At 36.2% G+C, this 17771-nt stretch overlaps 1 protein-coding gene across 2 annotated transcripts in view; it reads left to right on the top strand.

The window, feature by feature from the left end:
* Positions 1 to 17771, top strand: part of nclb (PWP1 homolog no child left behind) — a 101567-nt gene that overhangs the window by 42539 nt on the left and 41257 nt on the right. For both annotated transcript variants that reach the window (XM_089088335.1, XM_089088334.1), the window contains exons 8-10: positions 8246 to 8354; positions 12354 to 12444; positions 15744 to 15977. In XM_089088335.1, coding sequence (XP_088944461.1) covers positions 8246 to 8354; positions 12354 to 12444; positions 15744 to 15977 — 434 coding nt within the window. The remainder of the gene's footprint in view (positions 1 to 8245; positions 8355 to 12353; positions 12445 to 15743; positions 15978 to 17771) is intronic.

Below are 17771 nucleotides of genomic sequence, written 5' to 3'. Positions count from 1 at the left end.
AATAATTAAGAGACGAATCGGTACTTGCAGGATGTGCAATTAAATCCAAAAACTAGTACATCAAACAATTCGTGGTAGCGAACTGTAAGTAAGGAGTGACGCGAATCAATAGTAACGAACTCTAAAAACTCTAAAAAACGGAATTTTGACACCAATATCAAAAGAATCGGCTTATTATGCTGGTTCCAAATATATAAATTTATTAAGTTTAGTGTTACCCATCAAAGGCCACGAGCCGGACCAAATTTGCTAGATTTTCCAAAAAGGGGGGAAACACACCATAAAATTCAAAGAATCTTAATGAAAATTACACCATCAGATTCAGCGTATCGGAGAACCCTACTGTAGTGGCTTCAAACCTATCTGCAAAAATGTGGAATCTTGTATTTTTTGTCAGAAGAAAGATGTCGGGTTTTTGTTTATCTGTTTCTTTGTTTTTTTGATGTTTTTTTTTCATAGGGGATCGTATCGACCCAGTGGTCTTAAAATATTGGGAGAGGGCTCATTTGAACGGAAATTAAAAGTTCAGGTTCCCTTTTTAAGTGATTAAAGAAATTGGGGGGGGGGGGGGGTAGACCCCCTCCCACGCCTCTTTTCCCGAAATCGTCCGATCAAAAATTTGAGATAGCCCTTCTGTTCAGCATAGTTGAAGGGCCCAATAACTATGGGAAATTTCAGGGAAATTTTCCACTGGGGAAATTTGCCAGAATTTTTATTCATTTTTTTTTTTATGTCTTGTTTTCTCTTTGCCGACTCAATTTTACGCGTGGAGACGTTAAGGGTAATTGTCCGAGGTTAATTTTCAACGGGATTTAATTGTTTAGAGGATATTTCCGTGGAGAGGGGGGATTTTTCCGTGGAGGTGGTGCCAGATCTTCTGGCATTATTTATGGAACGATCGGAAATTAAATAAAAAAGAACAAGTTTTTTCAACTGAAAGTAAGGAGAAACATTAAAATTTAAAACTAACAGAAATTATTGCGTATATAAGGGGGGTTCCTCTCCTCATCACCTCGGTATTTACGCTAAAGCTCGAATTTCATCCCAATTCTTTAAGAACGACTCTGGAAACACAAGGGTCGTTTAATTAGAATAATAAGAATCCTTTTAAAAAGTACTAAAAAACTTTAGCGCAAAGAGCGAGGTGTTGAGGAGGGGGCAACGCACCCCCTCATGTGTATGTTTTTTGTTTTTTTTGCTTGATGGGTGAATAAAAATTTAAGTAAAATATGCTCAAAGCTTGAATCTGCCACAATTCCGGAATTTTACGAAATTTTACTCTTAGCTTTGCTTTAAAAAAGCAGGTGGATAGTAAATTTAGACAAACTTTCAAAAACTGACACGGCAATGAATTAGGCCGAGTATGCAAGCTTGAGACGACCTTTGAATGCGTACTCCCCCTCTTCCACCCCCCCCCCCACCCACCCTAATTCTCATGATTTTTACTGTTTTTTCTTCTGTTATTCTGTTTTTAGACCCCATGCTTGGCTTTATTTTTATTATGTCGTTTTTCTTCTTTTTTTCATCTATTATTCTTTTGCTATTATTTTTTTAAAAGTTCATTTCTTTTTGATTCGCTGTGGCCTACTATAATTGAATTATAAGATTTTTCTAAGCATTACTAAATAAGCTTTTTTAAATATTGCGAATTAATGCAGTAACTAGCAGTTTGATAGAGAACAGCTCGCTAGCTCTGTATGGGGAGAGAAACTGTTTTTCTGGGATGGCAACACATAGTCGAATTATGGTATCTTTTTCAAGGTCCAAATGAAACTATCCCCTCTGAGTGTATTTGTTTTTCTTCATCTTCGCCATTTTAAGTTGTTATAGCTTTGCTGTAGAATTAGACATTTCTTCAGTTTAATTCAGAAGTGGCTTGTTTATGTCCTTGAAAATGGCCAACGCTATAGAGTGATTTTATTTCTTAATCGTGAAACAAAAGTCAATATACTAGCTTAAGCCAAATGTCATATTCAGTTTTTTTCTATTTTTAAGACACAATTTTGTCAAAAGAATTTTCAAATAACCTTCTGCTTTCATATAAACATATCCTCCATACAACTGTAAAATTCAAATAAAAAACGCTACATTGTATTGCACATTGAATTTTAGTTTCATAGAGAGTATCATATTTACTAGTGCCTTGTTTTTATGTTGCGTTAGCTATGAAATGGGCCAAACTTATTTGTCTGAATATAAATAATGAAACTGTTTTAGTCAATTGTCTGCTGTAAGCTGGTCACTAAAAGTCAGTGCTTGTCAGAAAATTAGTATTTTATCAATATGTCAAATAGATAGATAGATAGATAGATATTTATTGCAATAAAAGCCACTTTGGGCCATGGCAAAAAAAGGAAAATCACACAAAATAATAACATGATTATAACACTCATAGCAAAGTATGGTAGCCTACATAACAATAACAACGCAAAATTAAAAAACATTACAAAAACATAATAAAGCACACGATACCATTAAACTAACATAAATAGATAGATGTATGTTACATCTATCAAGGGCCATGACTACAAAAATAACAAACAAGAAAACAACTTACACACATACAACAATACTTTCCACACTCACCCCACCCTTTTTACAAAAATCTATCTCTATGTGACATACCCAATTTTATATACTTTGCTATCATTCTTATTGTCCCATAATTTTTTGATCCCATTACTGAAAACAACCACTCACTTGTCCCCACATTAACAAAAAATAAATCTTTCCTTAGATCCTGTAATTCGGGACAAAGGGCCATGAAGTGAAGCAGATCCTCCCCATTTTCTCCGCACATAGGGCATGAGTAAGGACCCTCCTTTACCCTTACCCGCCCTAAATATTTCCTCCTGTCTCCAAGTGCTAGAAAATTACCCCTCCCTGATATATACCACTTAATTTCTTCACTATTTAAACCCGCTTTAAAATAATTATCATATCCCCAGACCTCCTTCCATTGCCGGTAAATGCCGAGGGACACCGAGGCTGCGACTTCACACTGCCATTTATGAATCTCCTGATCTTCAAGCACTTCCTTTACTAGTTTTGCTACATTTCCTACTTCCAGCCCTATCCCCTTCCCTTCATTCCAAACACCTGATAACCCACAACTATTTAAGATTGATTTCACCTGGGAAGCCCATGAACATTTCCTTCTATCCTGCAACACCTCCAGATAAGCTGCATTTACTAACCTATTATTCTGTAAACCAATCACCTTTTCCCAGTATCCTATCATTCTAACCAATCTTTTTATTCTCAATGAAAACAATCCTAGATCACCCTTTAACACCAGATTATTAAATTTCCCGCTTAGCCCTTAAAGTCTCCTGAAATGTCCTAAATCAATTCTCTCTATTTTTTCCCTTTATCAAAACCCCAAACTTCCCCACCGTAACTCAATGATGGGCCTACCTTCGTCTCAAAAATTCTCTTCTGTAGCTTAATATCTGCCGGTCCTAGATGCCTAAGGGGACTCTTCAATAATGCCCATGAAGCCTTCTGACCCTTCCAACTCGCTATTTGCACCTGATCACTCCATTTCCCTTAACTTGTGAACTTACATCCCAAATAAATATAATCATTAACTTCCTTCATCTCTTTCCCTTTAAAATAAAACTTATTCTTTTCCCTTTCATCATTTCCAAAAACTAATATAACTGATTTTTCAATATTTACAACTAATTTTTTACTCTCCAGACAACTATCCAAAATCTCTAACATCTTTTGCAAATCCGGAGCCGATTTCGCAAGCAATACTATGTCATCTGCAAATAATAAACAAAACAGCTCCAGCGACATTAATTTTAACATAGGGACATTTCTATTTCTAAAATACTGCTCAATATCATTAATAAAAAGAGAAAACAAACGCGGTGATAGAGTACATCCCTGTTTGAGGCCTACATTACTTAAAACTGGCCTAGAATAAGAAATACCTACCTTCACTACTACTTTAACGACCTCATATATTTTCGTTATAACTTTAACTAACCTGACTGGCAATCCTAATTTCACCAATACCGCTTTCAACAAACTGAAACTTCGTCAAATGCACCCCTAGTGTCTAAAAACGCCGTACATAGCCTATATTTCCTATGCCTCCTATATTTACTAACTAAAACCTGTAAACAAAATATTTGGTCAATTGTACTATAGTTTTCCCTAAACCCTGCCTGACATTCAATTAATATACCTTTATAATGCAACCATTTATCCATCCCACTAGAAAGGACTCTACAAAATAGCTTACTGATAGAACTTCCTAAACTTATCCCCCTATAGTTCTTATGTAGGTTTCTTTCTCCTTTCTTAAATAATGGGATCATAATCGATATCTGCCAATTTTTTGGCCATAGAGGTGTACTTAGAATATCCGAGAATATCAATGCAAGCACTGGCAGTATCCATGCTCTTGACCATTTCAGCAGCTTAGTTGGTACTCCGTCGATGCCCGGAGCTGAATTCCCTCTCATGCTTTTCAAGGCGTGCCATATTTCCTCCTGTCTAACCGGTTCCAGTAGTTTAGCGTCCTCTGAATCCAACTCAAAATCGGCTGTTTCTCCTAAACTATTCATCTCCTCATCAGCTCTCTCTTCGTCCTCTTCGGTGTATATCTCTTTATATTTTTGTTCTAAGTATTCTGGCCAGGTATCGGCGTGAGGGACTGAATCAGTCAACTTTCTATTTTCTGTTGATTTCCTAATTAACTTCCAGAACTCCGTTGTACCATTCACGCTAAATTTCTCCAGTATTTTTTGGCTCTCTTCCTCTTCAGAACGTCTCTTCTTCAACTTAAGTAGCCTTTTATATCCCCTTCGCTTGTCCCTAAAAACCTGCAAATTATTTTCCAGATCAACTGTACTACTAGCCTTAAGCAATCTAAAAGCTACTAAAACCTCCTTCTTCTTTTCCTGACAATCCTTATCAAAAAAACTCATCAAACCAGTACTTCTACCATTTTTTCTCCTGCATGCCACCTTAGTTCCAATCTTATACAAAACCCCCGACAAAAAATCAACAGAACCTGCTATATCCCCTTCCCTTGCCATATCCTCACTCTTCTGAATAAATGAATCCAGCCCTCTATCCTCAACTAGTACCTTTTTCAACTTCTCCTCACTATCATTATCAAACCTTAAACCTTCCCTCCAATCAAGCTCATTACCCATCTGTCCCTTAGCCCCAAACTTCTTTTTCTGGCTATCAGCCCCTCCTCTCCCTCCTAATTTAACCCAAATAGGCACGTGGTCAAACCCTGCAAGCGCCATCACCTCAAAATCCACACAACAAGAAAGAAGCCCCAGACTAACAACCCCATAATCTATAACACTTGGAGATCTACCAGAGAAACATGTAAAATCCCCCACTCCTTTATCCTTCCCTGTCCTCCCATTCAAAATAACCAAATTCTGCTTACCACAAAAATCCAATAATTTTTTCCCCCAATTATTCTTTCTCTGATGACCGTCCTTACTCGTCCTCCTCCTAACCGACGGCTCAATCATATCAACTCCCTTAGTTTTTCCTAGTTCGAGACCCACCTCCTCCTCACGGGCTCCTTCATCCTCCCCTGTATATCCGTTAAAATCCCCTAGAAAAATAAAATAATCGGACTGAAACTGTTCTGAAAAACGATCCATATCATTTTCTAATATCTCCCAGGTATCCTCATCACTAAAAGTGCTAGTTTCCGGCGGTAAATACACTGAACAAAAGATAAACGAATTACTACCTAAAGGTACTCGCACCCATACTAGATTACATGAAACACTTTTCAACCGAGATAAATTTTGCCATCTATTCGTTATCAATAATGCCACTCCTCCATAAGTTCTACCATTCTGCGATCGCTTTCTGTGTGATCCAAAATAAGAAAAACCTTTTCTTCTCTCCTCATTTTCCAGCCACGTTTCTACTAATGATACAACTGAAAAATCACAACATTTAAGAAGACACTCTAATTTAAGATACGAAAAGCCCTGAACATTCCAATGCGATAAATGACACTCGTAAATTGCGCCATGGCCCTGCTTATCCTATCCACTATTTGAGCCAATGGGTTGTGACGAGTTAAATAGCCGCCTTGGCTCCATTTTATTAGGGTCGTCAGCTCTAACCGACTTGCTCTTCTGTCTTAGGTGGTCATCTGGGCTAATAATTTGTTGGCTGTTACGTTTGGGAGCCCCCAAAGGCCCGACAAAAGTTGATGTGGAGCCTTTTTTAATAACAGGAGTTTCACTGTTCACCCCATTTATTTCGTTATCACTACTAAGCTCCTCCACTACACTAAAGAAAGATTGAATTGAGGATGAAGATCCAGAACGCGATCTTGAGTTGCAAGGTTCTTCCAGGTTAAACCGATTATTTTCAGAAACAAAACTCTTTACTAAACTTTTTTGTGGCACTGATAAAGACCCAGGTTCACGGAGAAACTTTTGCCCAAAATTTTCCTTAAAATGGGTCATGGTACTCGCTGATGACTCTATATTAGGGGAATTCGTAACCTCAACTACAGACTGCTTATCTAAGCTATACGTAAAACACTGTTGACCAATATATAACTTTGTCCCTCTTAGTCTTGCTTCTCTATTTTCTCCTCTAGCCCGTTCAAGAAAAGGCTTTAGGTGGTTACGAATAGACAATTCACGCTTTGTATAATCGGGACTAACACCAAGACCCGCCCTTTTCAGGTGCGCACTTGAACGCAATATAGTATCACGAATGTAACCAATCGTAAACTTAACCAGCACCGGTCGCGTGCCTTGTTTAGCGTTTAGCCGAAAAATGTCTCTAATGTCCATCATTCTCAGCCCTAAATTTGGCACATGTAAGTTGAGTGCTCTCATTACATCTTCTCGTAACGAAGAACCTTTGTTTGTAGGATCGAAATTATACAGGACCAAATTGCACTTTTTAGACTCATTTTCTAGTCTTTGCAATTTTACGTTAGTAGCCGACAATTCAGCTTGCAAACTTAAGTAATCTTTCTTCAATTGTGACGTATCCTCCGAGAACTTGTCTACTGTCGAATCAATTCGCGACGAAATAGCAGATAGGTCGTTTCTCAGTTCTTGAACCTGCGATGAAACTATTTCTATTCCGTTCAATTTTTGATTATTTTCTTGTAGAGTTTCAGAAAAATTAACAGAAGTCATAATTAATCCGGAAGTATAGTTATAATAATTAGAAAGATTACTTATCTTTCTTTGAGGGCCGAGCCTCACAAATGCATCCGAGTGACTATTCCAGTGCCTGTAATTATTCACACAAAATTTCTGCTTAACATAGCAAGTCTTATAAAGTAAGATTTCCACTTAACATGACAATTGTTGTCAATGGGAACTGGTTTTTCAAGTTATTTCACAGCCTGTGTACTTAGATGTAAGCGGAATGAATGCTGATGAAAACTGAATATCAGTTGTGTTTTTTTAATTGGTATTTTCTTCTTCTTTTTTTTCTTAAAAATTCTAAGATCAGACTTACCACCGATGACGATACTAAAAATAGTAGACCAGATATACAACTATGAAATGGGACTTTAGGACAGTGAACTTGTTATAAGAAAACAAAAATGTATCGGGAATATATTGCCTGTTTAATCAACAATGCGTACTTAATAAAAAAAAAGAACGAAAAAAGAAAAACAAATCTAATCTAACTTTTCGTTTATACAGAATGAGGCTGACAATCTGATGAACATACCCTATCTCATTGCAAGAAGGTAGTGTTCTTTGTGATACCTCTTCTGGGTTTGAAGAACAATATTGTTTTTTCAGACATTTCGTCAGAACAATAACCAGAAGGGTTTTTAGATCTTTGCAAGACATTCAGAAGTAACATTCGATGCCTCTCTAAAGTTAGTGGCCGATTATTCGGAAAGAGATCAGGTAAATCAAGTTTTCATCAAGACATTTGTCTTGAAGTTCGTTGGCTTTCAATCACAATTAGTGGGGAGTAAGAACTGATGGCATAATTATGCTCCTTGGAAGTCCAACCTTTCTCTCACTCGTATGAGGAGCAAGGGAAGGAGGCCCTACATTCTTGCCATTTAACATGTCTACAAGAAGGAGACGTTGGCTCCCAACCAAACTCGATGGGGTGTAATAGTGCGGTGGGCATGGGTAAAATATACTCGTTTCATTACTTTTGCTGAAAAAAATTATCTCCATTTTTCACCTTTAATTCAGGAGATAGTTTCTCGCAGTGAACAGTTACATAACCTACGTTTGTCTTCTTTCAGGTTTGTCCGGGAATTTGACTCTAGACAACCCGATTTGGTAAAAAGCTGGCAAGTTGATTCAGATGTTGAACGCATCCAGTATGATCATTTTAACCCTAATTGGTACCTAGTAAGTGTTACTTCATTTTTCTCTTCAACTTTTAGATTTAGGTCCTATCTTTTGTTTTCCTGAAAGTAGCTGATTGTATCTTTGTTCGAATTGCAAGCTTTGCCAGTATCTAATGCGTGTTGGTAATATAGATATACATTTCTGACCTGCATACAAGTTGAAATTGATCTAATTAGTGAGTGAACTAACAGTTATCAGGTCGTGAAAACGTACGTCAAGAACTACGTCTTCTGTATTTTGTTGTCATCGACTTACGGGAATCTTGGGAAAAGTATTAGTTTTCTAACTAACCTGTAAGGTATAGCCAAATTTTGAAATAACTTTATATTTTTGTACAAATCAAATTATTTGGATAAAAATATTCCATTCTGTACACTATGGAAGATCTTCAGCCACGCATGTACAAAATCCAAACATCGGGTGAGAGAATCAGCGGATTTTGTTTGGAAGGGACTTGTTGGAAAAAGGAGCATAATCAAACAGACGTCTGCTTGGTTAGATAAATAAGATTTTATACGTTATAACTAATTTTCGTAGTGTTCTTGGGGGCGAAGATCTTCAGCTGGCCCTCATTGGGTGTCAGCTTTTGAGTTATGGATTTATTGGTCAAACGTTGTTGGTCACCGTAGTCCTTATCAAGTATTTAAATAGTTAGCTTTTTAACATAAGTATGTGAAGTTAACGCTATGCCAACGACAAGAAACAAAGAAAGGAAGAGGAACATAAAACCTGTATAACAAACGTAAATTAGATTATGGATTGAACACCAAATTTCTGTATGATATATAGCATAATTACCCTATAATCTTTCCTGGGCTTCTTTAGACGAATCTTTTAAGCTGGTAATTAAATTGATTAGCAATAGTTTTTTTTTCAAATGAAAGTAAAGAGCGACACTAAAACTTTAAAATAAGTAAAGCAAATCCTACTGATAAAGAGGCTAACTTCCCATCTATCCCTGAACTTTCTGCACTAAAGTTTGACTAGTTCTTTCCTGAAAATATCTAAGAGAACAGCAATTGTAGCCGGTAAAGATTCCTGGCCTGAGGCAGGGGGGACATACTCCTAGAGCATAGAGTATTTTTGAATCGTTTTAGGTGTTAATATTGCTTTTTATATTCATTAAAAAAATTACTTAGCAATTTCTTCACCAGCCAAAACGACTAATCCAGCTAAAACTATTATGCTATTCTGCATAATATCTGTGTTGTTGTACTCTTGTCATTTCTTTTGTTAGGAAATAAAAAGCCTTTTTGGAATGAAAGTAAAAAGCGGAATAAAAGCTTAATGGATAAATTTTATCTTGCAAATATTACTTGAGGTGGCGCCCCCTTGACCCTCCTCCCCTTGTTGAAGTTTGACAAGCTTTTTTTTCTGAAGAATTCTAGAGTGTAGCAAATATATCCAGTTGGTAGTTTCAAGTGTTAATGTATTGATTGTCTTTCAAAATACATGGACAGAATATTTCATTGTTTTTAATTAAATACGAACTAATCCGTTCTTTCATGCTCAAAGCGTTTTGATATAAAGTTCAAGCTTTTAATCACATTACTTTTATGATAGAAAATTCATTCGTGAAGCATTAGGGAAGAGAAAATACTGTAGCGTAAAGAGTGGGAGGAGGCAGCAATTGTTGTCCGCTTTTAATTTAAATGTAACTCTTTACTGTTTTTTGAAAAAGACTGTTTCTTTTCATTTAATTTCTGTTCGTTTTTAGTTTCATATTCAGAGTTTCTTCTTTTGAGCTGGACGTTGAACTTTTAACTATACTAAAGCTTATCCCTCATATAATAATGCTTCGAAAATAAGAGTTCATTTAATTTGATCTGTATTAGCTGATGCATAATTATGCAACGTCTTATAACAGTATATATGTTAAGGGACAAATGTACCACATGTATAGATTTCATCATGTATATGGTGATACTTAACAAGGCCATATCCAGGATTTCTGTTCAAGGGAGGGGGGGGGGTACAAAAAACCTTTAAAAAACGCGTCAAAAATTTGTTTATATGTAGTTTTGTTACGTTTTTATGGGTCGGGCAAATGTTCGGGGGGGGGTCAAACCCCCTCCCCCCGTATAGGGTCTTGCTACCGGAAGCCTGTTTTTTAGAGTTTCAGATTCTATTGACAAGGGTCGTCGTTTTACTTATCGTCCATTACCCTGAACAATTTGATTCAGTGTTATTCTATATGATGGGGGGGGGGGGCAGCTGCCACCCTATAACTCTTTACGCTAAAGATTAGTTTTTGCACAATAATGCTACGAAAATGAAAACAATACAATGGAAAAGGTGCTTCCCCTAATTATTTTTAAGGGGGGGATGGGTGTGATTAGTTTTTGCACAATGCTACGAAAATGAGAACAATACAATGGAAAAGGTGCTTCCCCTAATTATTTTTAAGGGTGGGATGGGTGTGTCTGGAACACAGTAAATGATTTTTAAATCTTGGTTTCTAAATATTCAAAGAGGGGTGGGTCGTCTCTGCCGCCTTTATTGAGGTAAACGTATGAATGTGATCTTATATTTCATAATAAAAATGTTCCCGCAGTGAGAGGAGAGCTGTGAATTCCTCAGTATCTATATTGCATGCCTTGTCGAAATATATTCTTCCAAGTGAAGTGAGTTAAGAGGGTTATCCCCCTCCATATTGATCTGAAGGAACTCTCACGAACAGAAGTACAATTGAAACATTTTAGCACACTTTTTTAAGGCTTCAAGTTCCTCATTATCCTACGAAAAAACTGATTACCCTTCCCACCAATGTTAGTGTACAATTGTGATCTACTTTTCGAAAAGCTATTACTGATCGACAAGCTATTCGGGAAATGACTGTATGTGGCCCTCTTTAATCTCTGATAATTGAACAAGATATTCTTAGGCATTTCCTATGTGTAGTATCAATGTTTCAGAATCTTACAAGATTTCAGAAATCTTACAAAAATGATTTATTCCTGTTAGAAACCATAAAGAGGTATTCGTAAATCAGGACTTAATGCCTAAAAATGTGCATCAGCTCCTTGGGACTGAACCAATAAAACGGTTCATCATCCATTGTTTGTTGGAATGATGAAACGTTTAAACGTGTCTATCGTAAATATTTTGCAGAAACTTGTTATGCATGGCCCTAAAGGATGATCGGTGTTTGCCTATTGCACTTTTAGCATATTGTGAAACATGCTGCAATTGGATTCAACCCTTTTTTAATTGCTATTCAGCACAAATGCTACTCATCCTTGAGAATCAACTATTAACCTTCTGGGAAAATGCCAAAGCTCATATTAGTGACAACTCTCTTGCATTATGTAAGTAAATAGTCATATGCTCCCCGTGTGTTATTTTCTTTTCGACAGCTTTGTATATAAGGGGTTGTCACAGAATTCTCGAACAAGGCTTATTGGATTGAAAAGTGGAAGTTCTAGTGCCCTTTTTAAGGGTTGCAAGTGATTGGAGGGCTTGTAGCCATCCCATCAGGAAGAGTGAATATCTCTCCTTAGGGGACCTAACTAGGGAATATTTGTATATTCGTTTAATTCCCGAAAACTGTTCCTAAGTGACTTTCCAGACAGCGTAGAGTCTTTGCAAATTTGCTGTAATGCATTTTGGCTTACAAGGCTTCCCTGATAGCTTTCAATGATTAAGGGAAATTATAGGGAGAATAATGAAGAAGTACCTAGACGATGTCATGATATTCAGTCATTCGTGGGAGAGGCATCTACTCCATCTCGATTATTTTCAGAAACGTAAATCACTTCAAAGATGAAAGGTTCTATCGCTATCCCGAGAGAGAAAATACACTATATTTGTGGCTATAGGTAACTTATGGTTTACCCTGAAAGTCCCCATTTTAACTTAGAGAATCGCTCTAACTTATGCTCTAAATGTGACAGACAAGTCAAAGTTAAAAAGTATGTACGCAATAAAATCGTGTCTTGCATGGCTAAATTTATATTTAACGGTTTTTTCGTCTTCTTTTTTTTACTGATTTATTTTTAGGTTAGCACAGACTCTGGGATGGTGTACTATTTTGACACTAGGACAGATAAACAATTATGGCAACTCCGTGCTCATTCACAACCGTGTACAGGTAAATACTGTATTCCATTTTTCTTCTTTTTAGGATCTAATAAGTTAACCGAAACTAATATTGCATGGAACAATTGTTTTGCTTCCACCTGGCTAGCACCTGGTTAATCGGAGGTGTAATTAGGTTTCTACTTCAGGAGGGGTCTAATTCATTTGGTGGTGAAGAGGGAGATTTTTAAATGTAGAAAAACCTTTTTTTTGCCATTGTTTTACTAAAAGCAAAACCTTTTTTGTATAATTTCTCATTTTTTATGATATAACTTTTAATTCATTTTGTTTTTCCGGTGCAATTTTCTCGTATAGGCTATTCTTGATGTCTTTATTGGCAATAGAGCCTTATTGTGATGGAAATATCCATGGCTGTATTTTTTTTTAATGTTAATTTTTAAAGAATATCTAAATGATCAAGCTACAGTTCTGCCAAAGCGTGTCACAATATAAGTTTGAATGTCTAAGGTCTATCAAAGCGCGAGAGCGGTCTGACTGGGAAAACTGGTGGCCGGAGTTTACCCCCCCCCGTCGATTACCCCCCGGAAAATCCTCCCCCCCCCCCGAAAAATAAGGTTTTCCAAATTTGAGAATTTTATTTGAGTTTAATTTTTTAAATTTCTGTAGGGAGAAGGAGTTTGGTACTTGTGTTTTATGCGCCACTCACTCAAGTTAACGCTGTGTAAAATTCGAGAACACACCGGTTTTTCGTTAGTTTCTTTGTTACTTTAGAAATAAATTTGGGCTGTAGATTTGCATACTAGGGAGGGGGGGGGGCGTAATGTATAGCGTGTATGCATGCAAAATGTGTTTGGTACAATTATTCTGCATATTAGATAGATAGATAAATAAGTGTATTTTAAAGCCCAATATACGGCCATGAACAGAGTAAAAAACATAAATGAATTGCACAAATAACATAGACTTTGATGAGCGATCTTCAAAAAACACTTACATGAAACACCTAATAATCGTACTAATAATCTAATAATAGTACTTACATTTTTTTTTTTTCATTTGCTTTTATATATAGTTAGCAAAGTTTTCAGATACCTCGCTATTCTTCTGTAATTTTTTAGCGGCTATATACCTATAAATAATTGTTTTCTGACTTCAAACTGTCCAAATACTTCACCCCCCTCCCCTATTTGCAAATATATAGCCCAAATTACATATTTCCCATATATTCTGTCACTTGTCTTTGTCTTGTCTCGCGCTAAGCTGAAAAAAACTCATGAAGAAACCGTTTTTTTTTTCTCGAGGTTTATACAGCGTAAACTTGAGTGAGTTGCCCATAATACGCAAGTACCAAAACTCCTTGCCCCTACGGAGATTAAAAAAATAAAACTAAATTAAAATTCTCAAATTTGGAAAGCCTTCTTTTCCACGGGGGAGGGGGGTATTTACTGGGGGAGTTTTTTCCCCGGGGGTGGAGGTCAACGCCTAGAACCGGGAAAACTATGTAACTTTGAAAATAAAATAACCTAACTGAGCCTTTCTCCTCGAAGCTTTGTATATGAGGGAGACTGTTCTGAACACTGCTCTTCACGACAAGTTTTGACTTCGTTCTCTAATGCTTGAAGAACGTATGCTCTAAACCTAGAGCAATGTGATAAGAACTTCTTTTTTATCTTTTTGTTATTACCAGTGTCTCGGTAATGAAACGAATTGTTTGTTCGTGTTTGCTCTAAACAATACAGATTTTAGTTCAAGTGTTTAAAGGCCATCGATAAATACAGTTCTTGCAATTACAAACTAGCTATGTTTGTTGCATTGGTCTAATTTTAGTGCAGAGGGTGGGAAAATGAGGGGTTGGCATTCCGTTTTTATATAGGATAATCTGTTCATTTTGAGTTGCGATTTAAAAATTAATATCACAGAACACTAGCACGCCAGTCTTTTGTTGCAGTTGCCTTTGAAGACATTGTAGCAATATAAAAACAGCCAGCACGGAAATGCTTGCTCAGTGACTACTTCATTGGTCTGTATCCATTTGAAAGCCTTTGGAAGTTCTTGGTAGAAAGTAACGCTTAATGCCTGTAGATTAAATTTTGTTTTTCTTCTTCAGCGTTTTATAGGTCACAGTTCGAAGAGATGACGGATTTTTGTCTGATATCTTTTAACTGGTGGTAGTGGCTTTCAGTGAAACAGAATGTTAATTGCAAAAGGGTTGACAATTTACCCACCGTCTCTTATATTATACGCTACCCTGTCGTTAATGCAATAATATGCTTTTACCATTTAAAGTGTGTCCAAGATAACTCAGAAAAATTGTCACTCGGTGAGCTTCTGTACCACTAGCTGTACAAACTCGTATAAAACAAATATACATATTTGAAGTTTGGAATGTTTCATGTGTGTAACAGGGTGTCATTGCTTAAAGCTGTACAGGTCTCTAACATCTGTTTGCAGTAGTTTATTTATCATCTTTTTCAGTTAATAATCATCTGGATAATTCTGACTACAGTTCCATCCAATTCCCTTTTACTGATCAGGATGCAAAGTGGGCCGATCAACCTTTTGTATTTTACAAACTTAATTTCCGCTATATCCCTAAGAACTTATCAAATGAAAGCATTTGAATATCTGTAATGGCCCGAAACTGGAGAATGGAACATGGGTTTCCTTTTCCGCTGTAATTGCATACCTAATTATCGAATCCGTTTAAAATACATGTCAAGCGTGCTTTAATATGCATGATATTCTTTTTAAATTGCCTTTCCAGCGATATATGTCCTGTTTGCAATGAATATTACAATGCATGGAAGAAGAAGAAACCAAAGTTTAGTATTGTTTTTATTGGGAAATTTTATATTTGCATAAAAATTAGGACTTAATCGCTCATATCTCTTGAAGTATTCACTAAAAAGAATCCATTTTGGAGTTTTTTTTTTTTTGCCTTAAGTAGAGTTAGTAGGTAATGACTAACAAATTTTGTAAAGCTATCGAATTTTAGTTCGACTGTATGTGTGTTTTTCTCTTTTTTTTAAGTTGCAGCATACTTTTAGGGATTTGTTGGATCATCCTTATTATCCTTTTAGATTAGTTTCTTTTGACGTCTTCTAACAGAAGAAAATCCTATTGTAAGAATAGTAGCGGATTCTTTATTTTAAAAAGTCAGATGCAAAACTGAAAAGGTACACTTGGAAGATTTGACTTTTTATGAAAGGCTTGAAAAATAATCAAAAAGAGGCCCAATTTCTGTAGAAAAACAACAACTTGGTAGACCAAGACTGTTAAAGTTTCTGTAAATTAATTGTTTAATATTTAGCTAACTTTTTAATAATCGTCAAATTGTTTTCTACCTTTTAGCCTTAAGTTTAAGTACCCAAGTACCTGGTTTGCTGCTCACTGGATCAATTGATAATTCTGTTAAAATTTGGGACATTGCCGCTAATGCTCCTCAGATGATCTTTGAAAAATATGTCAAAATAGGATCTGTATATACAATTGGTTGCTGTCCTGATGTGCCATGGGCCTTTGCTTTTGGGGGAGATAGAAAGGACTGCTCTTTTAAAGTCTGGGATTGTCGAGAGAGTGACAAAGGTAAGATTTCTATCATTTCCATTGACTTAACGAAGAATAGTTTTTCACTCCCGTGATTAAATTGATTACCCCTCTTCCTTAATCGTAACACAACTTTGAACCCTAAAAATATTCCTGGACAAAAGGTATCTTACCAAACGTATGGATTATCTATGACGACAAAATTCGCGTTAAACTGATTTGAGTCGAAAGGCGACACCGATTCCACCCCCACGTGTTAATGCCGTCAGGAAACTTCAATGTCATACAAAAGCAAAAGTTTAACGCAGGGGATTTACTAGTTTTTTTTGTTTCTTTTTTACTTCATAAAAAGAAATATCTTACAAGCAAAAGAATTAACCAGAACCTAGTACTAATATAGTCTACTGGCTGGTCTATTGTTACAAATTAGTCGCATTTGTATAATTATTTTTGTAACGATTACGCAGGGTGCTATGAATCTGTTTGCTCAGTTTTTAATTTTGATATCTGTATTGGTATAATCATTCTAAGAAGGGTTTTTTGCTTATTTGACGGATTTACCGAAAATAGAAGGAAATATATTGCATATCGGGGACAGTTTTAAAACAATAAAACTGTCCCCAATTATTGTTGCCCCTCCCCCTGCCCCCCCCCCCCCATATTTTCATTAATCTACGCCGCTGGAGATTAGAAGACTATACGCAATATTTGACACTATATAGTAAATAGTGAACCATAACCCCATGCTACAAAAAAATTTCAAATGTGTTTGTAACAATTCGTTTGTACGGCAGTATTTCTCAGTTTTTACTTATTCAGAAATGGTAGTTATTGCCTAGATTCATTTTCTTTATGTAGATTAACCGAAAAATATATCTCCGAGTATACCGAAAAATGAGCATGAAATTCCTCGAAATGACGTCAGATCCAAAGGATTAAATTCGGCCTCGGAATTGCCACTGTTCAAAAACTGTTATCGTTGTTTCAACCTTTCATATTGGTACTGAAGTTATTGTAACTGACGTCATCATATAGTTTTAATGTAACATTATTTATAGTTTTAATCTACGATAATGACGTCGTTAATTTTCTTCTATACGAAGATGCAGTTTTTTTTCAAAAAAATTATTTTATTTTAAATACTGTGTTCTGTTAGTTATAAAAGGAACTAGATACGGAAATTTCCTTTAAAATGAGCCCTGAAACAGCTCTCTGTGATGTTCCAGTGCCCTGCTAACAATGGAGAAAATAGAAAAAAAACACATCAGTACTACCCATGGAAAATTGGGATTTTCCTTGTTGTTCAAGCCAGTGGGGCTGTAAGTTCCCTGTATAAGGTTTTCCATGGCGATTCCAATGGTGTATTTTTTGTTTCGATCTGACCCCAATTCCTAAGGGTTTCAGGCTATTTTTTGAAATCCCCTTATATTCGTATACAAAATAAAATTTTACTATCAAAACTAATTTCCATACGCTGCAACCATGATTAAAAAGAAAATTGTCCTATGTATGTTAGCACTGATGGGTGTACTTTTTTTCTCCGTTTCTTTGTCATTGGGACCAGAGACTTACTAGATGATCAGTTTTAGGGTAACAATTAAGGGCTCAGTCAAGAGCTAGAGTCTTTTTTCTTCCCATTTTCATAACTTCAGATTGTTCCATCGCGAAAAATGAAAATATCGGATGAACTATCCGAAGTTAGTAGAGTTTATTAGGACTCGGGGGTTGGTGTAATACCGTGGCTTCATTAGGGCTGGTGTAAAAAGCGTGTTAGATATTCTTCCGCTTGGTCGTATTAAGAGACTTAAATTAAGCATACCAAGTTTTTCAGAA

Source organism: Artemia sp. Qi Xiang Cuo, chromosome 4, assembly GCF_049724085.1.
Source record: "Artemia sp. Qi Xiang Cuo chromosome 4, ASM4972408v1, whole genome shotgun sequence".
Lineage (NCBI taxonomy): Eukaryota > Metazoa > Arthropoda > Branchiopoda > Anostraca > Artemiidae > Artemia > Artemia sp. Qi Xiang Cuo.
The sequence above is the reverse complement of the archived record's forward strand: the minus strand, read 5'-3'. Positions and strand labels throughout refer to the sequence as shown.